Raw genomic sequence first — 24,313 nt, forward strand, 5'->3', positions numbered from 1 at the left:
TGACATTTCTGTGATGACTAGTGTTATCATCTCTGTGTAAAAGATATGAAAACTGATGCACAGAGAGGCTCAGTGCCTTGGCTAAAGTCACACAGAATTAGACTTTATTTCCAATTGTCCATTGTTCTTCCAGGTTACACCATAAATTATTTAAAAGGATAGCATGTTATTTTATTCTGAGTCATACACATTAAAGCCAAAATAATAAAATGATATTAGCAGATAAAATGAAATATGTTATTTTAATTCATAGTTGGCCAAATTGCATATTAGAGAGTCATGGTAAAATATAAGATTTGGGCATATTTGAGGACTCTTTCATTTTTTGACCCCTTAATTAATAGAACAAAATAAGACCCTGCAGTATTCACAAAGGAATAGATGACTTCAAACTTTTTACTAAGTATAAAGTTAATATTTATACTGTATTTGGATTGTCACAAACTTTAAGTTAGTGGAATCCATATTCTTATGATTTTATTTAACCTAAGTTACATGGAAAATAAATTTTGGGAAAATGAATTTCTATAAAAGTCTCAAGATTATATGTAAAATGTTATTGTGTTTTGTATGGGTTAATGTACTTTTAAAATACATCTTAAATTACCACATTATCAGAATCTTGTATTTTCTCAATTATCAGTAATTAGCAGCTTCTGTTATACAGATTCAGAGAATCCATATGGCTTATGATTTTATTTTGCCTGGAAAAGTTACGGATGGAGGAAATAAATTTTGCAGTCCAAAATGCTAAGAGTCCGGCAAAACTCTTAGCAGATTATTTCACTTTTTACTTTGTGTTTTGAAGAAGGAAATGGCAACTTTCCAATATTCTTGCCTAAAGAATCATTAGGGACAGAGGAGCCTTGTGGGCTGCCATCTATCACTAATTACAGAGTCTGACATGACTGAAGTGACTTGAAATTTATAAAAATCACAATTTTAAAATATACATTCCTTATTACCATATCTGAGACTACTGCTAGTGATATCAAACAATGCATTTCTCCTTTAAATGCAATTTCATTGGGTAGAGAAGGAAAGAAGGGAAAGGTTAATTCAATAATGACAAAAATGTATTTTCTGGAATTCATCCTTTGAAAAAGACGTTAATGAGTAGTTACTATGTGCCATGAACTATTCGGTGATGCCACAGGTTCAATAGCAAACAAAACAGACCAAGTCCTTGATTTCTGTGGAACAGCCTTACTTGGGATATTTATCTGTGTATTCTTTGAAATTTTTAAATGTATTTTAATCACAGTAAAACATAATTCTATGGAGGGGATTTAGGGTTAGCATTCTTGGTCACCTCTGGGCCACACACAAGCCATTCTGTCACACAGCAATTCTGTTGTGTTAGAAACTCCAGATGGGGCTAAACTAAACCAACACTGCCCTTTTGGGGACTCATCCCAGTTATTTGGGGGATCCTGACTGGGCCAGAATGCTTTTGAAACTGGTTAGACCTCCCCAAAACCCTTCCATTTGGTTTTCTGGAACCATGGACCACCCACTTCCCTGACTCAGCTAAGTCACTGTGACCCTCCCAGCTGGGACTGTGCTCTGGGCTAGAGTCACTCCTCCAGAGTGTGAGCAGCCTACAGTCATTTCTAGCATTTGTCTGGTTGAGCCTTTGAGATATGACTAGAGAGTAACCATAATAATGGTTTCCAATCAGTTGAGCCCACTTAAATACTCCAAGCACTGTTCTAAGCATTAAATCATTTAATCCTCTAGACAACCTTGTGAGGAAGATTGTCGTTTTACAGATCAGAACACAGAACCAAGGTTCAATAGCTAGTGAGTGGTAGAACTGAGATTCAAACCCAAGCAGTCTGATTCTAGCCTCTAGTCTTTGCTGTTAACCCCTCTATTATACTGTGCTGTTGAAAGACTGGCTTCTAAAATTATGCCAGTCAAATTAGTGTTCTTTCTCTCAGTGAAGCCACATTTAAGATTGTTTATGCTAATAATTCTGACACTGGTTGAAATATTTTTAGAAATCTTGTTTTGGAGTTATCTGGGTCACATCACTTAATTTTTCTGGACCCCTGTTTTCTTATTTGTAAAATGAGGAGACAGACCTTCACCATTTGAAGGTAGATTAAATTTTTGAAATGACCAGAAGTCAGTTTGAACAAATTTTTAAAAATAAGTTTAGAAAATAAATTCAGCAGTCCAGAGCAACTTTGGATGTATGTACATGTGCACAGGGCCATTGATGACAGAAGAATAAATGTTGTAATAACTATGTTTGAGTTGTTCTTTCTTCTATCTAGTTTTTGAAACTCTCAGGATATATGTAAACATTATGTTTTATCATTACTTTATGATTCACTTTGAAACATTTAAGTTTGATCCCCAACTGTTGTTTTGCTGTATGACTTTTGAAAAGTTCTTTAATCCCTTGTGACCTCAGTTTCTTCATCTATAAAATGGGGATCACAATATTCACTCTTGATGGATATCTACCCCATAGAAGTGTCTGTTTAGGAGTTAATCTCCATAATAAAAACATTATTAAAAAGATTAGCAGAGAATATATGTAAAACACCTGGCACTATGCAGGTATTCAACAAATACTAGTCTTTGAGTCCTTCTACCCCAGCACTAAAAATAACAATGGCAATAACAGCAGTGATTCTTTTCTAATTTGAAAACTTAGAATATATGCACTTTGTCAATTTATGATCTAATCTTCACATGTTGGAACTTTTTTTTAAAAATAATATTGTCTAATTTTAACTTTATGATTCTTATAGTCACTTATTTACCCAAACTGATACACTGACCTTTGCACCTGTTTAATTGGCTCTTTAATTACCATTTTGTTCATCAACATAAACACCTATCTGCTTTTAGCCTTTTCATAGCAGTTAAAAACTTTAGCTCTGGACATAATTCATCCCCTTAATTATTTTTTTCCTAAGCCTTTAGTATGTCTGGGACTTCATTGGTATGTTTGTTTAAATTAATTTTTCATACATTTTGTTGTAGTTACAGTCATTCATGTTTATTCAAGCACTAGACAACAGCTTCTGTCATAAAATCAACTTGTAACCTAAAAACAACTGCTCTTACAAATTAAAAAATGAGTCTATGCCATGATGGGGCCTCCACTACTTCTATAAACCATGCAAGAAAATAATATTTTTACTTTATAGTAGTACCTTTGCAATGTTTCAGTGACCTCGAGAATGATAAATTTCTTTAGCCGAAAGGGACTTTTTAAAAATGATGAAATTGTATGCCTTCATTTTATGAATGAGGAAAATTAAGAAAAGGGGATAGTGACTTGCCCAAGATCACATATTTATTGATAGAGTTGGAACTAAAATCCTGATTTCGTTATTCTAAGACGAACCTCTTTCCATCATACCAGTTTAGGAGACAGATTGACACAGATTTTTGTTTTAGTCTCTCTTCTCTCGACAGTGTTACCTTACATATGTCCTAAAGACATTGTTTGGAGAGCTTTTTTTCTGAAGAATAACATCAGTCTGTCAAAGTATTGTTTTTGGTCTGTAGGGTTATCTTACACTTGGTGTTTTGTTATCTAGGATAGTGAACGAGAGCCGACAGGTACTCCAGGAACCTGATTTTGCTCAGTCCCTCCTGAGGGATCCAAATACTCCTATAATAAGGAAATCAAGAGGAACTTCCACTCAAGGGACATCCACACATGCTTCTTCAACGCAGCTGGCCATGGTGGATGACCAGAGGAGCAAAGCAGGTAGTGTCCACAGCAAAGTGAGCAGCTACCACGGCAGCCTCCACAGGTCCCGGGATGGCAGGTGAGTTTTATCGGCAGCTTAGTTTATTTCATGTGCTGAGTTAGAGTCACGTGGCATCTGAAGGAAGAACAGCCAATTCTGAAACAGAAGTTGATCATGATTAACCTTCTGAACTTTGCTAGGTTTAATTGTCCCAGATTATGGTCAGACTTAATGCCAGAGGAGTTTAGACGTGATGCAGTGAGCAATGTGGAGTCATTGCTCATCAGAGAGAAGGCAGAGTAAAAGTGGTTATTTTAGTAAGATTAATTTAGCAAACAATTATGGAATACCTACTATGTCAGACATTGTTTGAGTCTCTGGGAATACAAAACTGATTTAGGTATGATCTTTGTTCTTAATAAGATCAAGAAAAATAGGGTAGTCAATATTTGTCTTGTAGTTGAAAGCATGGGGTCTAGAATAATAAGCCTCAGTTTCCTCATCTGTAAAATGGAAATAGTAATAATATCTGTCCCTTTAGCAATGTTGTAAAAAATAAATGAGGTAATATACCTAATTGCTCAGAACAGTGCCCATCTCAGTAAGTGCCTGTTATCAACTTTTATTATCAATATGATAAGGTAATAATTAAAGTAAAATGCAAATATAATGGTATAGTCCAGAGGTTGTCAAATTTTTCTATGAAGAGAAAAAATAATATAATAAATATTGTATTATAAATGAAATAACATATATAAATGACTTTAGGCTTTGTGGGTCATGTGGTCTTTGTTGCCACCATTCATTTCTGCTGTTAATACCATGAAAGCAGCCATAGACAGTATGCAGTCAAAATAGGAGTGGCTGTGTTCCAGAAAAACTGTTTACAAAAATAGGAAGGGGCCTGATTTGACCAGCAGGCCACAGTTGGCAGCCCCTGTTTGGTAGCATGGACAAGGGGGTGACTAAATCTGGTGGGGAGGAGGTGGGAGAGAGCTTCACAGAGAATGTCTGAGAGTGGGCAGGATGTGCTTTCTTGTTACATTGGATGGTAGAGACACTAGAATTAGAAACCTCTTAGGAGCTCTGTAGTAATTCAGTTAAGAGATGATGGAGGTTTATGAAAGAACAGTGACAGTGCCAAGAGAGTAATAGCTGATCTGAAAGATATTTAAAAAGAAGAAATGATAGGAGTTGGTGATGGCTTGAAAGCAGTTGGAGAGAAGGAATGTGCCAAAAGAAACTTTTTTTAAGATTTCTAAGCTTGGGAAACTGAAAGAATGAAAATTATGATGCCTGAAATTCTCTGTTCTGTGTCTCCGTGGCTGTCCTGTATCCTTCCAGGCTCATTCAAGCCTTTCTTTCAGTCTTCCCTGTCCTTGTCACGTAGGATGTGATTGCTAGACGTACTCTCTTTTTAGACCTTCTTGTTTGTCTTCTCAACTTGCTTTCTTTTGCCGTCTAACTTGGTCAGCTACTTGGGTTTTGAAAAGGAGCAGCCTTTCTTTAACTTTGACATGTTTTCTATCTTGTATCCACTTCTTTTTATTTTCCTTGCCAGATTTTTGAAATATTTTGAATATTTCCTTTCTACCAATCCCATCCTTCATTCCTTGTATTTCCGGTCTTTTTCACCTTCTTACCCAACTTCTAACATAACCAATGACCTGTTTTTAAACCACCATCTAAGATCCTTTCTCTTTCCTGCCTTTTCCTTTCATTCAGCACTCCTAAGTGGAAAGCATTCTTCTAGGTGCTAGGAACACAGAGATGGAAGACAAAGGAGTAGTAGGTATGATAAAATCATACACAGCATGCTTTGGGATTCCAGAGAAGAAAGCCTTTTAAGTCACTGTGGAAAGTCTCGTTCACAAACAAGGTGGTTCTGTAGTTTGACTAGGGTACAGAGGAGGCAGTGGGAAATCTCAGACAAGGAAACAGCACGTGCAGAGGCAAGGAGGACGAAAAGGCATTTAGGTAGCAGGGCCACCGTAGGAGATGAAACATGCTGAGGAGTTCGGGGTTTTTTCCCCAGAGCAGTGAGAAACTATTAAAAGACTTTGAGCATTGGGGTGATAAAATCAGATTTGTGTTTTAGGAAGATCACTTTGACAACAGCATAGGAGAGGAGGTTGTACGTAAGCCCAGTTGGAAAGTTTCTAGAGTAAAATTAGAGCTCTTAACTTAAAACACTCATAGAAAGAGAGGAAACCAGAGAATCTTTAAGAATACCTGCCTCCATGAACTGCTAGCTCCAGTTGGCGCTAGTGGTAAAGAACCCACCTGCCAATGCAGGAGAGGTAAGAGACATGAGTTTGATCCCTGGGTTGAGAAGATTCCCTGGAAGAGGAAATGGCAACGCATTCTTGCCTGGAGAATCCCATGGACAGAGGAGCCTGTCATGGGGTCACAGAGAATTGGACATGACTGACGTGATAGCATAGCATGGCTCCATGAACTGACTTTCAGCAGTATTTGATATTGGACATTATTAGCCTTCATCCTTTTCAATAGGGAATGAACAGTTATACTACAGCTCTTATGCATGTGGCATTCTGTGTATTAAGAGATATATAGAAGAAAGCTTAAGTATAATTTCTGCTTTCCAGGAGAACAGAACCTTACAGGAAAGGTAGGACATATACATAATAACCAATTAAAAATAGTTCAAGCTAGCATATAATTAAAACAGTGAGTGTTAGAGTGTTACTGTCATGTTATAGAACTTCAAATGATCAGATTGGCCTCTCTGAAAGTATCTCAGAGGAGATAAATAGGGTGAGCAAATGGTAATACAAGTAATGAGTTCATATTGAGCAGAGAATTTCTGAAGGGAGTTAAATATAGGAGAATTTTAGTTTCTGTAATCTAAATGAAATTAAAGTTTAGGTAAGAAAGCTTATAATCTTTAATATAAGGTAGTGGTAATTAAAAAGCTGTGAGATGGAATTCCTTGAAGCTTAATAATAAGGACATACCAAGAACAAGATCACCAGTCATCGTCAGTTTAGTCTCAGTCGTGTCCGACTTTTTGCGACCCCATGGACTGTAGCATGCCAGGCTTCCCTGTCCATCACCAACTCCCAGAGCTTGCTCAAACTCATGTCCATTGAGTAGGTGATGCCATCCAACCATCTCATCCTCTGTCATCCCCTTCTAGGAGAAGAACATGACACAGTAATGAAAACAACACAATAAGAATAGCCTATTTCATGACAGGGTCCTGACCTACTCGACCAAGCAACTGCACATGATTCAGAGAGGACAAGAATTAAAATACTCTTCGTAAAAAAAAAAAAAAAAAAAAGAATAGCCTAGTATGTGATTCAGAGAAAACGCTTCTAAACACATGAAGGTCTCTGTGAAAGTTTAGTGTCATGGAAACTAGTGGATAGCGTATACCCTCCTGTGATGGCCTTTCTTATCTCTCTGCTTAATTAAAATCACTCTCATCCTTTAAGTTCTGCTTAATTCCCATACCATGGCAGCTCATTAATTGCTTTTTAAACATTCTTTGAGTGTGACCTATTTTCAGTACAGTTTTTTTTTCCTCAGCTAAGTTTGCAGTTTCTGGAGAATGTGAACTTGCTGACAGATATATGTATATCCCTTGACAATATCTAGCCCTGTGTTGTTCTTTAGTTGCTAAGTCATGTCCAACTCTTTGCGACCCCATGGACTGTAGCCTGAGAGGCTCCTCTGTCTATGGGATTTCCCAGGCAAGAATACTGGAGTGGGTTGCCATTTCCTTCTCCAGAGAATCTTCCCAACCCGGGGATCGAACCCATGTCTCCTGCATTGGCAGGCAGATTTTTTATCACTGAGCTACGAGGGAGGAAACAAATAAATCTGTCAAACAACTTTAGAAATAATTTGGGCATGCCATCTCATGGATATTTCTTTCTGCATCAGTTTTTAGGTTTACACGTTAGCACTATATTTTGGCCATGGTTTTCTCATCATCTCATGTTATCTTGGCTGTGAGATTACACATATGCACACGTATCTGCTTCTCAGTACTCAATCTAGTCCAGATTCCTTGATGGATAATTACTGATCTCAGTGCTATGTAAAATAAAATAGACTTAGGTAAATATACCATACATATATATCAACTTCAAAGAATAATTGGTAGTTAGATGAGAGGATATAGAAAAGGAAATGGATGAGTAGCTGGGTGGAGTTTGAGAATAAGTGGTTAGTTTGGTAAGTGGGTGACATTTTACTGTGTAGTTGAGTCTTGATTATCCATGGGCAGGTGGTTCATATACTAGAATTTTGTGAATAACCATATATTTCACTTAAATAGACATAACTGAATTTTTTCTACGAAAAAGGTATTCTTTGAGTGTTATTCACTAAATTAAACTTAAAGATTTAGGTTTCAGTTTTAGAAAATGTAATTCATATTTTTAATTACTTTGATATCATCATATTTTGCTTTTTTTATTTGCCATATTTACATGAATTAGGTACTTATGAAGTCATCGAGAGGTGAAAGTTCTCCAAATTAGCTAGCAAGTCATAGAACAATTTTCAGTTTAGGGAAATAATTATATGTAAAATAATTATTAACTAGAATAACATGCTTATTCTATTTTCATTATTTTAATTTGCAACATTGTAATTATTTAATCAAAACTTAAAAATCAAATTTAAAACCTTTATGTTCTGAATGTGAAGTCTTTTAATAAATAAAAATTAAATGCTCTTTTATCCATTAACTTGAGGAATTTAAAAAATATTCTAAAGGTAGTTTTTCATTCTTAAATTTTCTTTTTTGCTTTACTCAATCAGGAGAAGAAAGACATGCTTTCATTTTAAAAGGACTTAATTTTTAAACTTTGTGATCTAATGAAAACATTGTTTGATAAGCACTGCTATATAAGACTAGATCACTTCAGTAGTATATGAATAAGTCTTTAAAATCTTTAAATTTTACAAATGATTCATAATGAGTCATGAAATTTGTTATAATCATTAACTGAGGGGAATGATAAATTGGTATTTTCTGACAGCCAGTAGGTCTTCACCTGTTCATGACTAGTTCTTTTGATGACTTTAAGAAAGGAAAAACCTTCTACCTCCTTTTTATTTTTAGAAATACTACTAAAATTTAATATTAATTATATTTGGTTGTTTTCTTTGATTGTTGTTATTCTAAATTAAATACTTTTTACAAAACTGTGTATAGTTATACGGGGGCTTTCCCAGTGGCTCAGTGGTTAATAATCCACCTGCAATGCAGGTGCCACAGGAAACACAGGTTCAGTCCCTGGGTCAAGAAGATCCACTGGAGGAGGGCATGGCAACACTGCAGTATTCTTGCTTAGAGAATCCCATGGACAGAGCAGCCTGGAGGGCTACAGTCCATAGGGTCACACAAAGAGCTGGACATGACTGAGCGACTTAGCACACACACACATATAGTATGTATGACTGGGAGTTTTCTTAGCTTTAATGGGGACTCAGTGAATCAGAATTGCAACAAAAGAAAATTTTAACAGGTCCCCGTGCTGCCTTTCAAGATAAATAGAATGATGGAGAGGACAGCCTGTGATGAGCAATGGAGCCCAGTTGACACACTCAAAAGCTGCATCTTGGGGAAGGGAAAAGGAGAGAATTTGCTTCTGAGGGAACATGGGTTACAAAGTGTTAGGAGGTTATTGTGTTTAAGTCGATGGAGCTTTTATGAACTAGCGTCCTGACAGCCTCAAGCCCTAATGAAAAGTAAGACCATTTACATTTAATTGAGCTATTAACTGGGCTCTCTGGAAGGAAGCTGTCCACACTTGGCATCATCATTGCTTGCCAACTCCCTCACTTTTTTAAGGTTCCACTAATTTCCTCTAGTTTCATATGCTCCCTTTTCCACTCCCAGGGTTGTAGTGAAATTGGAGTTTGCTGTACCATGACTATCACCATTCTTCTAGATTGCCTTGGACAACGCCATATTTCTTCTGTTCTTGTTCTTCCTCTCCTGGGACCCACCTCACAACCCAAAACTTATTTGAATGAGAAAAGTATCCTTACTTAGCGTAGTTCTAGATCAGTTGGCTCTGCTTAACTTCAGCTTCTGTCTCTTTTTGCAAGGCAGCTCTTAATTCTGAGCCTAATTAGTAGATTTTTTCTCCCTTTTGTTTGGCCACTTAAATAATTCAACAATGTAAATCATGAAATTATTTTGTAAATCAGTGTTATTTTCATGAAAAACTTTAGTGATATTTTCTAGTGTGTTCTGTTACCTCCCACATTAGGTACACTCCCTGCAGTTACAGAGGAATGGAGGAGAGACTACCTCATGGCAGCATGTCACGACTTACAGATCACTCCAGGCACAGTAGTTCCCATCGGCTCAATGAACAGTCACGACATAGCAGCATCAGAGATCTCAGTAATAATCCTATGACTCACATCACACATGGTACCAGCATGAATCGGGTTATTGAAGAAGATGGAACCAGTGCTTAAATTGTCCTAAGGTGGAAATTTTGTGCTGTTTAAAAAGCAGATTTTATTCTTTGCCTTTGCATGACTGATTGCTATAACTCAGTTATGATGCTTTCAGTCAGGTGCAGATGGTGTCCATTGAAAAGTAAATTTTTGCTTTTTATATTGCATCAAACTTGGAACCTCAAGGCATCCAAAATGCTAAGAATGATATCATCACATAAATAATTCTTATTTCTAGGTTATGAAGAAATAATTATTTGTCTGGTAAGCATTTTTATAAACCCACTTGTTTTATATTTGGAAAAATCCTAAAATGTATGATGACTGCTTTATAGTGAACTTTCATATAATATCAACTGGTTGTGAGGTAACATTCTGGTAGTTCTATTAATAAAACAAAATTTCAGAATTAAAGAAATTTTCTATGCAAGGTTTATTTCTCAGATGAATAGTAGGACTTTGTAGTTTTCTTTCCACTAAGTGAAAAAGAACTGTGTTTTTAAACTATAGGAGAATTTGATAAATCAGCAAGGGAATTTTAGCTAATAGAATATAAAGTCAACTGAAGAATCTGATTAGTCTACTGAAGACTCTTTTGAAATTCTGTCAAAATAGTCTTTATGCAGAGAAATACAGGAGTAGGATTAGCAACAAAGTAAAAGCGGAGATGGGCATTTTTTTCTCAGTAATTGTGCTGTTTTTATTACTTTTGTAAATATTACTTTTACTGGCTGTGTTTTTATATTGGTAACTTATCCATATGCATGACAGAAAATTTTTACTTTTAGCCATTTTTTCCCATGTAGTAGTATTGATTTGTAGAGAACTTCATGTTCAGATATGTTCTATGGGAGCATGTAATAAGATAAGCATCACACACTGTAAGCCTTTTTGTAGTAACCATAGTTACAAAACAGCAAAGTGTTTCCTCTGTATCTGTTATTGTGTTTTTTGCAGTGAAATGTAATCTTGCCAAAGCCGCCAGATGTTGGTATCCAGGCCCCTCGCATTGCCCAGTAGCCAATAAGCCGCAGCTTTTGCCCCACACCTTTATCTTCAGGTTCTGGGTCATTCTTGTTTACAGCTGAAATATATGTATAACCCGAGTCCACAGTGGTGATTAATTTGGGATATTTGAAATTCATTGTAGCTTAATGAAGCATGATTAGTCCTGCTGTGAAGTATCTTTTAACTTTAAAAATATCAACTGAAAATTTTTGACATTTTGTCTTGTAATATTTAAATAACTTATAGTAAAAATTTTAAACTTTATTAGGCATGATAATGATCGGAAGGGAAAGAAAAATTCTGGAAAGTGCTGGATGTGTTATATAGACAAGCATATTTAAACAAGCCATCCTCAACCCTGACTACAGATAAGAATCACTCGGGCAATGCCCAACACCTTCCTCTGATTGAGATGAGGACTGGTAGTTTTATAAAAAGCTTCCCCAGTGATTCTAATCTGCTGCAGGCCTGACTGCAGGCTGTTTGAAACTAACTTGCTCCTGCTGATAATGTGATGGCATCATATTATATCATGTGAAAACCTAGCTGCACTCAATGTTAGGCTTTTATATCTATTACCTGATTGATTACAACTGAAATTCTGGACCCCACTCCTAAAAATTAGTACTCAGTAAGTCAAAGGTGATGGTAGGACTTTAAAAATCTGTCGTTGTAAAAATATTAATATCATAGGTGATTCTTATACAGATATCCAAGAATCAGACTTTAAAAAATATTCTAGACTCCAGAGAGATCTGGCTTTGCCATGTGCTAGTTTTTGACCTTTTACAAGTTAATTTCTCTGAGCCTCAGTTCCCTTGTTTTTGAATGAAGATAGAAAATAAATACCTACCTCACAAAGTTGTCAATAGGTATCAGATGAAAAATCATATGAAAGCTGAAAGCTCTGAAAACTTTAGTGTTATGAACTAGAAGGGATTAAGATTACTGAGGACTTAAGATATTTGTTTGAGGGCTACCATAGTACAGTCTTTGATATGTGTTTGAATTCATGTGGACTTTTTCCTCTCCTTTTTTAAAACAAAATGTACCAAGAAATTTGGTGTTGGAAAAGCTTTCATCAGGCACAGAAGTCAGTTTTCTGATAATAATTTGTTTGCCTGTCATTTTTTTTTCTTTCAAAGTACATATTTCTTAATATTTATTACTAATTCTTCATGAGATATGTGAACATTTGGCTCAAATGCTTTACTTTTTCCTCCATCCTCATTGTCTTGAAACTGGAGTTAATACTCAGGACAAGTAGAGTCTGAATTCCCTCACATCTGACAGTAGACCTTTACTCTGAAGATCAAATTGGTAACAACTCATTTATAAATAAATCAGTAGTTCATGAGGCTTTTGTCTGAGAATTTCTCCTGAGAACAGCATGAAAGACCAAAACAAACATTCAGACACAAAAATAAGTTAACATAGAAGGTATCAGTTTGAGCTCAAAGATGCTGTTGTTCATTGCCATCTGCATTATATCATCAATTGCCAAAATGTTAATTGGTTTCTTTGTGGGCCAAGTATAGACAGTTAAGTGAACATCAATATGAAAAGCTTAACCCTGTGCTTCCTGATTTTTAAATATTCATTTGTATCTTCTCTATTAAACTGTTGATATATGTGTAAATGCTTTATTGGCCTTTCAGTTACTTTCACTGCTTCACAGAATTTACTTAATATTGTTAATCTGTCATTTTAAATAACAGTATTTAGTTTGGGTTGTGTTATTTATCAAACTAGTGCTCTGAATTAAGACTTTTTTCATTAAAGAGACAATCGAAGAACTACAGCAAAATAACAGTTTCAAGTCTCAACTAGCTTAAACCAACTTGAACAAGTCCGGACAGCTTTCTTACCATATGTTTAATTTGTGTTGTGATTGGCAGATGATAATGTTTAGTATTTTATTTTTTCAGTTGACAACTGATAAAATAATAGTTCTCTCTAAAATGTTAACATATAACCAAAAAGTTTTCAAAAAGTACTCTGATTTCAGCAATATTGTATTGAATTTTTTCAGTGATTAAAGCAAACAATTCAAAACAATATTAAGCTCAAAACAATAATTAGTTTCAAAGAACAGTTAATAACTCAGCAACTAGAAGAGGGCATGGTAGGTTTTCAATTAAAATATTTAAATAAATGAATGTTATGCAACTCACTTTAGTCATGATAGTCTCAGTTCAAAGAAATTTGAAGAGTCTAAATTTGAGCTAAGTGAAATGAGTCTCTGCTTTACCGGAATAATATGTGGCAAGTAATAATCAATGAGGGATTTCCCTGGTGGCTCAGATGGTAAAGCGTCTGTCTACAATGCGGGAGACCCGGGTTCGATCCCTGGGTTGGGAAGATCCCTGGAGAAGGAAATGGCAATCCACTCCAGTACTATTGCCTGGAAAATCCCATGGACAGAGAAGCCTGGTAGGCTACAGTCCATGGGGTCGCAAAGAGTCGGACACGACTGAGCGACATGGCTATATAATAATCAATGAATTGCACCAAATAAAGTTTATTTCTCCTAGAGTAACAGTGCATATTACTATTTTAATTAAATATATATACAAACTTACGCTAACACTTTATATTAATTTTAGAAGATGAACAGCAGTTTTTAGAAGTAAGTAGGTTCTTGTTGGTTTAATGTGAAATTAGATCTTTGTATACTAGTTGGGTGAATGAATATTCAAGTAAACCTTTATTAATAATGATTTTCTTTTTCTAAAACTGTTTCTTGGAGCAGATTTAAGAAAATTCTAAGAATCTCTTCAAATGAGGAAAATTAACTACATTTTAACCTACCTCATTAGTTTCTTTGTGATAATAGCTGGAAATAACTGAAGTTGTAACTTTATTGGTGTGGACTATATCCCCATGAAATAAAAGGAACTACTTAAAATTTTTTGATAAAATAGTGGATCATTGGCTGGAGCTTAGAAAATGTTAACATACCAAATTTTCACTATGATGATATTTATATTCCTTTTGACATGCCAAAGGTATGTTTATATATTATCATACTTGGATGACTAGCATAGTCTAGTGTAATGAAAATTGCCCTGGGCTTGGAATTCAAAAGACCCATAATAATGATGTAAACTGAACAGGTCGTTTAATTTCTCTTTGTCTCAATTTCTTTGATGTAAAATGAGGATAAGGTAATTTGGGGCTTTGAGACCTGCTCTACAGGACATTGTGAGGATCAAATGAGCTAACAAGAATTATAGTGCTCTTTAAAAAACACTGATAGAAAAAAAAAAAAAAAACACTGATAGTATTTGTTTTTGTTAGAATTTGGGGGTTACAGAAAGCAAGCATAATGGTATTGAGCAGTAAAAACAGAACAGGCAGTTAGGCCAGTATTCATTTGACACAGTCTTCAAATCAGCAATCCAATTGACCCTTTAAAAATGAGATTCTTTTTCAAGAACGACTGTGCCCTTAGATTGTATTTGGCCCTTTATTAAATGTTATACCAGAATATGCTCTGAAAATTTATATGGTTGAATTTATAGGTCACTTTCAACAGAAATTTGGGGATATCCATTATATGTCTGCTTTGATATGGAATGATATAACTACATTAGTTTTGCAAGAAAAATATAAAGAGAAGTAGGCCCTGTTACTTTTTTTCCTTTGAGGTCTTTCATATGCCTAATTACTTCCAATTAGGAACACTTCTTTTTTATTAGTGATTACTGTAACTTATTGGTTTTCATCATGGCAAAACTTTAAATTTTAAGTGATACTATTATATTTGTATATGTAATTTTTTAACCTGCATAAAGTAAGGGTTTCTCCATTCTTTTCCACACATAAACACACAAAAGGGCATTTTTATAGAACCTAGAGGTACAAAGGAACTCACGATTCTTTTAAACTACTTTTATGCCTTTTTACAACTGAGTAAAGAAAGGTGTTTATGTTTAATTCAGCTATGTTTCTTAGTAGCTGTATGATTTTATACATTATTCTTGTGTCATTTTTATGTTTTTTATGAAAAAATTATGTTGACATCTCTTCATATTTTAATTCACTTCAATTCTGTTTTGCTCCAATGATATGATTTTTGAGAAAGGAATGGGAAAACTAAGCAACCTTTACCTCCATCTTATTGTAATTACTCTCCTGGATTTTTTCCTAATTTAAATTCTATACTTCCTTAATAGCCAAATTGATAGGATTATAATAATTTCTCTCAAGATCTGAAGTCTTCTGGGAAAGAGAATATTAAGGTTTATCCAGAACCAGCCATTTTTGTAGACATTCCTATTTGGTTGATTTATAAAGATTTAATACAGTAAGTTAATAAGCATATTTCTTATTCTGTGATCTCTAATTAGAAAGTAACATTTTTGTTGCCATAAAGTTAAAAAAAAGTAAATTTTCACTTACATTTTAGTCAAATCCCATGCCAGTACATTACCTCCTATAAAAGAGAGTAGTTCAGTCTATTTAAATGTATTAAGAATGGTTTCCTTTGGAATTTTTTTTGTTTTTAATAATCACTATTCTCAGGAAATCTGTTATGTCCTTTCTTGGACATTTTCACTGGTGTGATAGCATTGTTTATAATTCTTTTTGATCATTTCATTGGTCACTGTCAGCAGTTTTTCCTGATCAAGAGAAGCAAGTATTTACCTTAGAGTAATTCAGATCTTGAAAATTCAGTGTTTTGTTATTTTCATAATTATTGTTCATTAATAACATTAATTTTTATTAGAGTGATTTTTTTCAAGCTTTTTATCATATTTCCTGCAGTACGGTGAGCTATATTTTTATTATAGCCCTGGGATTTTTGTTACATAAGTCAGCTTGTTTGTATTGCTGACTTGCAAATATTACTTTAATTGTGTTGACATGCTATTGACATAAAAGAAAGAACTTTGGAGCTTAATAGTTTTTTTTTCCAAATTGGCAGATTTTTTGAATGCTTAGTAAAAATACATTATGTTTTTAAATCTGACAGAACTTTGTGTCAGAGGTCTGATTTGTAGTGTTGCATCTGTTTTCAATGAGCTGTGGAACTTTGCAATTTTATCTCTTGGGACCTCAGTTTAACCATCTGTAAATGAAAGAAAAAGGGGATTAGACCAGGTCGTGTCTCAGATTCCACCTGTCTCTGGTTTGGTTATCCCTTGACTATTTTATAATCATTATCTTATTCTCGTTATTCCTCCCATGAACTCTATATACTAGATCAGCCTGCAATGTTAATGCAAGTTGCACTTAAATTGATAGGATTCAGCTATGTTGCTGATTTTGTTTTTCAGTCTTGATTTTAGGTAATTTTAAAGGAGGAAAAAATTATATTACAGATTGTAAAAGTAAAAAAAAGGTTACAAATAATCGACATGACCTTTTTTCCTCCCAAAGGAAAAATCTCCTAAGGAACCAATATAAGCACCTTAAAACTGATGTACAGAAAAAAATAACATCTAAAATTTTTGTGGTCTTTGTTCTCTTAAATATGAGCATAGCTACTTAGGCTAAACTTTTAAACAAAATGTATTAAGATAAAATTAGTAAACAAAGCATATAACAGTTATATGGCCCATATAACTAATTAAAAAGCTATTAGGTTTGCTGACATGAAAATATTTATAAAATATAAAAATAATTGAGGATTGGATTGAAATTTGTCTGTTCACTAATTACCCGTAAGCTGAAACCTTAGATTCTTTGCATAACTACAGTTGCCAGATTGCCACGAGCAAGTGAATATCCTGCTTTAAAATATCCTTAGAGATAAATGTGGTTTCTTTGTTTTATTTTTTTCAGCTCTGCAGAAGATGTTTCTGTAAAGCCTCCTTCTGTAATAAAATGTAGAGATTCTATTACTTCCGTCTCTTGACAGAGTTCTCTTGTAGATTTATTGATAATTACATTGTCTGAGAACCAGGCCATAGAGGTTCCTGTTACACTTAAAGATCATTGTCTTTGTTCTAATTGTCTTCCTTAACTCCTATCAATCTCTTGAATCCTTGGTCTGTAAATTTACAATCTAGGTACTGGGTTTGGTGTCTGGTGGGTAGAAAAGAAAAATGGAAATTGATACAGGAAGGTGCACTGGTTTCTGATGTAATTTGTTTGGCTGTACTTGATTCCTTGTCTTTGGTCAGTTCACTGGTTCAGGCAGCTCTCCTGACATCCAAAAGTTCAGTTAGATGCCCAGCCTCTCTCACTCACACATTGCTATATTACAGTGTTACATTAACCACCTGTTAAGAACTACCACCACGACTTTCTTTTCAGTTCTCTGACTCTGTGTGTTTTGCTATTATGTTTGTTAAACCTTGAGTCTGAGGTCTAAACATTTCATTGAGTACTTTCTGGGTTTTGATAATAGGATATTCTATAAGGTAAAACAGATAATCCTAGGGTGGTTTAATTTATATTTATCCATCCACCATTTTTCTGTTTTTCTAACTGACCCCTCCTCAGTTTTGAAAATTAAGTTTATAAATATCTTCCATCTCTCCTTTAGCCCTGCCTCAGATAATTTTTCTTTGAACTACTCTTGTTGGCAGAAAGGTTTAATATGGAATAATTCTGTGTTTCTGAGACAAGATCAACACAGTAGTTCTTTACATTGAGCTGAGGTGAACATGTATTTGAAATTGTTGCAGTTTCTTTACATGTGAACTTAAAATTAATTTTTTTAATCATGAAAAGGACTCTCTGATTTGAAAACATTAGTTTGGAAGTTCTCTTGTTATCAGGTGCTATTTCTACCTTAGCTGTGAATTATCATAATAAATCTGAATTCTTTATCATTCATCTTTTTAAAAAGTTAATGCCTCTAGAATGATCCCATTTCACAAATCTTTTTTTTCCACAAATCTTTAATACCAACTTCAAACAACTTTTCTGTTTTTATTTTCAAATGCCAGACTCTGTTTTTAAGTTTTATTTTTTCATTGAAGTTTAAACATATTACATATGTGAAGGAGTGACTGCAGTTTAAACATTTACTTTGGCATGATAAAGAGAGCTACACCATCCATAATCACTTTCTCCCATTACCAGAAAGAAAAATTCATTTGACACTTAAAAGCTGTTAAATTGTCTTATTTTTATTTGAAAGAGCTATGGAAGCTGTTTCTTCTCATTTAAACTTTTTAAGAAAATGCCAACTTTGCTGTGTTTTAATCTGATAGTGAATTGGGATTATTTATATAAGTATATATGTCTACAGTTTATAATAGTGAAGTGAAAAGTGAAGTCGCTCAGTCGTGTCCAACTCTTTGTGACCCCATGGATGGTAGCCGACCAGGCTCCTCCATCCATGGAATTTTCTAGGCAAGAGTACTGGAGTGGGTTGCCATTTCCTTCTCCAGGGGATCTTCCCAACCCAGGGATCGAACCCGGGTCTCCTGAATTGCGTGCAGACGCTTTACTGTCTGAGCCACCAGGGAATCCCACAGTATCATAGTTAATAGTTACTTCACTGTCTGTAATATACGATACCTGAAGCTCACATTTATTTAATGTGAGTGGGTTTTGGGTTTTTTTTGAGCCCCTTTTTTTGTTTTGTTTTTTATTTTCTTAGTGTTGTACATTATTATATATGTTAGGTTATCATGGTCATCTCAGTAGAAAGCTCTTGAGTAGATGGTTTTTTGTTTTTGAGAATCAGCCCAAGGAGATTCATATTATGTGGCCATAGCTGGGTAATATTATTCTGAGCTATGTGAAGTTGCTGGTTTTGTTGCTCAAATGTTAGCAGTTTCATAATACATATTCAAGAAACAACCAAACAAAAGATCTTTTAGAAGAGCTATTTCAACTTCCCAATTCAACTCTTTTAACCAACCTACCAGAGGCTTTATAAAGATTCAAACTGCAGATAACCAGAGGCCTATCAAGAAAATTCTGCTTTGTTTTGCTGTTAAATTGCCCAGTTTTCAAAGGTATTTAATCAAAATGACTTCAGTAATTGAAGCAAATATCTTTGGGGAATGCTTAAGTTATGTAAGTTTTTTCATTAAATCTGTGTATAGTTTTTCAGCTTTCATTCACTGAGATATTGTCATTTATCAAAGGATTAGTCTGTAAATATCATTTGAAGGCAAAATAACTACCCCCTGCCAATATCTAATATGGACTCAATTTTGCCAGCTATAGAATTTTGTCTTTTTAGTATGCATTCTAAAATAATAATATTATGTTATGTAGCCAATAGATTTGCCTAAACATGCTGTTTTAAAGATTTTCTTTATACCTGTGTTTCAAGTTATAAGAATTAAAATGTATGAGTATAAAAAAGGATATAAAAATGATAAGCTCCTACTTAGGAAATCCCCAATTTTAAATAGAACTGTGTTTTGAAAGGTTGTGGATTGGGTTGTTCCAAAGTCAGACTACATCTCCTCGTGTATATAATATTATAAATAATAAGGGTAGCAGATAGCCAAAAAGAGCTGACCTAATGCTCTCCAAAATTAACCTAGGGGTCTTGGTTTGGAATAAAGTGTTCGTGACTATAGCCCTTTCATCTGTTTTAAAAAAACAAATCATTGTTATTAGCACAGATGACTATCAATTAGAATAAATATTTAGCTTTTAAAACAAAAGTGGAAATAGTTCAATCAGTGTTGGTGAAACTATTTTGAGACAAGAGATTTCATTTAGGTGACTTAAGTTGGGAATCTGTTCCTCTTTTGAAGAGCCTGTGTGATGACTGAAAGTGCTGTTTGTTTTCAGTGACCTTGAGGAAGGGAGCCAGTCATTTCTTCTTAAGGGTCATAAGAAGTAGGGGCCTTGCTGATCTCATGCTTTTCAGTTCAAAAACTGTGTCCAGAACATCTTAGATCTCCTTCACCCACAGTGTTCAAAGGCTGTCTGTATTTCAGGCTCAGTCTACCCTACCTTCAGCTGAGCCTGTCTTCCAGCTCTGTTCCTCATACTAAATTTACAGGTGAGCATTCTCCATTCTTAGTTTTTTTTTTTTTAAAGTCTTTACTCATTTTACTGTTATGAGAAATGACCACCACCTTCTCCTTTTCTCAAGAAATATAAAGGTAGAAGAGATATTCCTTTTCCATTATTTTTAAAAGCTATTGTTTTTGGACTGCTGGCACTTGGCAGTTTAGTTTTCAGACCCTAATCTGAATTAAGTTGATGGAGGTGACCCTAAAATTGATCTAAAGTTTTAATCTTGCTTTATCATATAAGCATCTGGTTGGAAACTGTGCTGATGAAGATTTGTATTTTGTGGCATTGGTTCTTCATGTTTCTTTTTTATGTATTTAAAATCGATCATTAATTTCCAAACGAGTGGAGAATTTACCGTTGTTGAGCTATGTAGAGGGCAAGTGTGCTTGATTAGAGCATGAACTGTACTTTCACATTAGCTGATGTGCTTTGCACTCTGCTCTTGTAGATTTATTTTGTTTACAGTAGACTGATGTCAAGTTTTTGTAAATGTTTTTTACTTAGCACTTTAACTGTGAGTGTACAAACTGATTTTAAATGTAGTGGTTGTATATTTTGGTTATAAATTGGAAATTTGTAATAAAAATTAAATGATTTGTTCTCTATTTTGTCATCAGTACCTGATTGAGTGTAATTTTCTACATCATCTATACTGCTATTTTTAAATTAGGTTTCATACTTTATGTTTTTCTAATTACTAATTTTTTCATTCACAATAGCATAGACTCCACAGTAATCTGGAGTATAGATACATCATTCTGTATCATATCTCTGGAATATAGATACATCGTTCTGAATGCTATCCTATCTCTATTCATTATTATATCCCCATGCATACCACTACCAGGTACATAACAGGAGAAAAAGGTGAACGCATTAAAGTACCTGTATCAATTTCCCCAATAGGAAGTCCTACCCAGGTAAGCAAATTTTTTTTTTTCCATACACAGGACAGCCGATTAAGACTTAAACTGGTACTAGAGTGTTTTTTGCCGAGATCACGCATTCTTTAGTTGGAAGGAACCTTAGAAATCATAAGGTTCAACTTCCAACCCAGTACCAACATCCTCCAAAACCAGCTTTTATAAGCCTCTGCTTGAATGATTTCAGTAAAAGGAAGCTTACTACTCTAAGGCCTTCCATTCCATTTTGAAGTCAGCTGACAACCAAAATGAGCAAAGTGAGCAAGGAAATTAACACTCTCCTAAAGTCTTCATAAAGGAGCTGCTGGCATCTTCATTTCAGCCCCATGAGACCCATGTCAGACTTCTAACTTACAGAAGGTGATAAGTTGCTTAAGTGTTGCTTAAGCCCATAAATTTAGGGTAATTTATTAGAGCAGCAGTAGAAAACTAAAATATTCAGCCTCCCACTTGCACATCTGCAAAGCGTGGGCAATGAACAAGCGAGGAATGGAAAATGGGCCAAGGAATCCATTAAAGATCAGAAACATTGCACAGAACTGACCTGTTGCCATGAAACAGACTGTTGAGGTGGCTTGGAGAAGTTGGAGGTACTGAGATTAATAAGAGCAATCAGTCTCTGGTGCCCTTCTTCCAATATTATCCTTCAGTTTTTTTCACCATTATTGTCCAGTTTTCTTTTTATTCCCACTTCTTTATCTTCTCCTCCATTGTACTTTCCTCCTTTTTAAAACAATGCTCTTTATTTTTATCTGCTAATCAAGTGTATGTTTTTATCAACCTCACACTTCCACTAGCATACCCACCCCATTTGTTGGAAGGAGATAAGGAGCAGAATATGAGAGGAGCACTTGAGAGAAGGTTGAGATTTTCCAGCATGCCAAGACTTAAAAAGGTAAGGAACTTAGCTTTACCACCTGGTCTCTGAGTACTCCAGTGCAGCACATGAATTCACAAATGAGGGTTATATACAAATCCATTTATTAGAAAAAAATCAAAACTAAGCAGGCACTCAAAAGTATTTTGAAAATAATAAAAATTTTTACTAAGGTACTGATTAGTGATTGTCTTCTGTTTTGCTGCTGAAAAATTTTGTTGAGCCCTTTTCACTACCTGTTAGCTCAAAATTAAGGCCTTAAGGAGCTAAGGGAAGGTTTTCATCAACTTCAAGTAACATTAGATGAGCTACTGAACAATAGTAAATACAATAGAAGCATCTAAACACTTAAGTGAATCAATGAAGCATGTACATTTTTATTTTAAGAATTGTTTGGCACCAGATTTTTTAGGAAAGTGTTTGCTGAGTATGATGACTAAGATCCATGCACTAATATCTATGTACAGGCTTTTGATTGCCCACATGTCCTGCTGGCTACAAGGGCAGAATGGACATTGTTCTCTGGCAACAGATTGGGCTTTGGTGGAGCCAAGTTTACGGGCACTATTGGTAATAATCCCAAGGACACAGGTATTACCTCAGTCATCAGTTTAATAGATTCCAAATGAACCCTTAGCACAAAGACAAGGAGAGAAGTCTCTTTCATTTCCAATGTGATGATAAGCATTTCTGAAAATTCCAAAAATTGTGTGGGCCATATGACTGTCAGAAATTGGCTTGTTTCTAGAGCCATTGCTGCAGATCTAAAATTGATGAGCAAATACAGAGGAGAAAAAAGTCATTTAACCTGAAAGTCCTTTTGTTCCTCTCTCTTCTGTCCTAATCATTGTTAGGAATTCTTTTGCAGAAGCATGACATATTTAATTAGAGACTTGTTTTTGTTGTCACAGTTTTAGTTGTTTTTCCAGAACCAAAGGTTATGTTCATATTGTTTTTCTTGTCTGTTGATGAAAGTAATTTTAGAAAATGATTTTTCAAGTCTCTGACTGTTTATTAGCATTCATTCATTTATTCAACAATCATACATTTGTTTACCTACTCCTTATCAGGTAGTGAATAAGACCCTAGAAATTCAAAGAAGAAAATGTCATGATTTATACTCCTGCAAAATTCACACTCTAGTAAGGAGATAAGCTTGTAGACACCTGAGTACTATAATGGTGGTGTGTTCAAAGTGTTATTTGAACACAAATGTGGAAGTAGTTACTTCTGCCATGAAGACTGGGTGTTCAGAGAACTATTAGAATAAGAAAGATCCAATCAATAGAAATTTATTAATCACCTAATAATTGCTGAGGTTATTGTAGGGAACAAATAGACAGTTGTCCTGTTGTAGTTCTATAATTGAAATTTTGAGTCTAAAGAGAGGAAGCAGACAATAAGTAAAGACATTAACAGATTAGTTTCAGATAGTAATAAGTGTTATGAGATACAACTAAGTGTCCTGTAGGGAAAGACTTAAGGATCTTGATTAAACAATACAGATTTTATTCAAAGTGCAAAGGTGTGCCATTGAAGCATTTTAATTAAGGGATTAACATGACTAATTTTCCTTTTTAAAAAGTATTCTGCTGGCTCTATGAAAATGGATTATGAAAAAAGAATGCACACAGGGAAACCAATAAAAAAGCAATTGCATTAGTACAGGTTAGAGATAATAATGACTAGACTCAGGTGGCAGTTGTAGAGATGGACAGGAATGGGAAAATTCAGGATGTCTTAAAAGTAGAGTCAGTACCACACACTTAGAAAATGAACTCTTGGTTGCCAGAAGGAAGGGATAATTAAGGACTTTGGGAATGTCATGCACACATTGCTATATTTTAAATGGATAACCAACAGGACCTACTGTATAGTGCATGGAACTCTGCTCAATGTTATGTACTGGTCTGGATGGGAGGGGTTTGGGGGAGAATGGATACATGTATATGTATGACTGAGTCCCTTCATTGTTCACTTGAAACTATCACAACATTGTTAATTGTCTATATCCCAATAAAAAATGCTTTTTGTGTTAAAAATAAATAAAATTTTATAAATAAATACTTCAAGATAAAAATAGAATCAGTAAGATTGACATACTGGATGTGATAGTGACAGGAAGGGGGTGGATGAAAATGACTCCTAGTTCTTTGGTTAGAGCGGCAAGGTGGAGTCAGGGCCATTCACTGTGGTGGAGAAAACTGGAGGAAGAATAGATGCTGGAGGGGAAAACCAAGAGTTCTGTTTTGGACAGGTTTAAAGTGACCGTTACCCAAGTGAAGATGCCAAGTAAGCAGCTGGATATAAGCCTAGAGCTCAGTTCAAGATCTTGGCCTGAGACCGAATGTGAGAATCATCGAGATGTAGGTAGGATATAAAGCCAT

At 34.8% G+C, this 24,313-nt stretch overlaps 1 protein-coding gene across 1 annotated transcript in view; it reads left to right on the plus strand.

The window, feature by feature from the left end:
* Nucleotides 1-20,720, plus strand: part of LOC102273339 (frizzled-3) — a 52,213-nt gene extending 31,493 nt beyond the window's left edge. The window contains 2 exon segments of the mRNA XM_070371012.1: nt 3,564-3,797; nt 9,977-20,720. Of these exon segments, the coding sequence (XP_070227113.1) occupies nt 3,564-3,797; nt 9,977-10,190 (448 nt within the window). The 3' untranslated portion in view covers nt 10,191-20,720.
* Nucleotides 20,721-24,313: the final 3,593 nt, after the last annotated feature.

This window comes from Bos mutus, chromosome 5 (assembly GCF_027580195.1).
Source record: "Bos mutus isolate GX-2022 chromosome 5, NWIPB_WYAK_1.1, whole genome shotgun sequence".
NCBI classification, from domain to species: Eukaryota; Metazoa; Chordata; class Mammalia; order Artiodactyla; family Bovidae; genus Bos; species Bos mutus.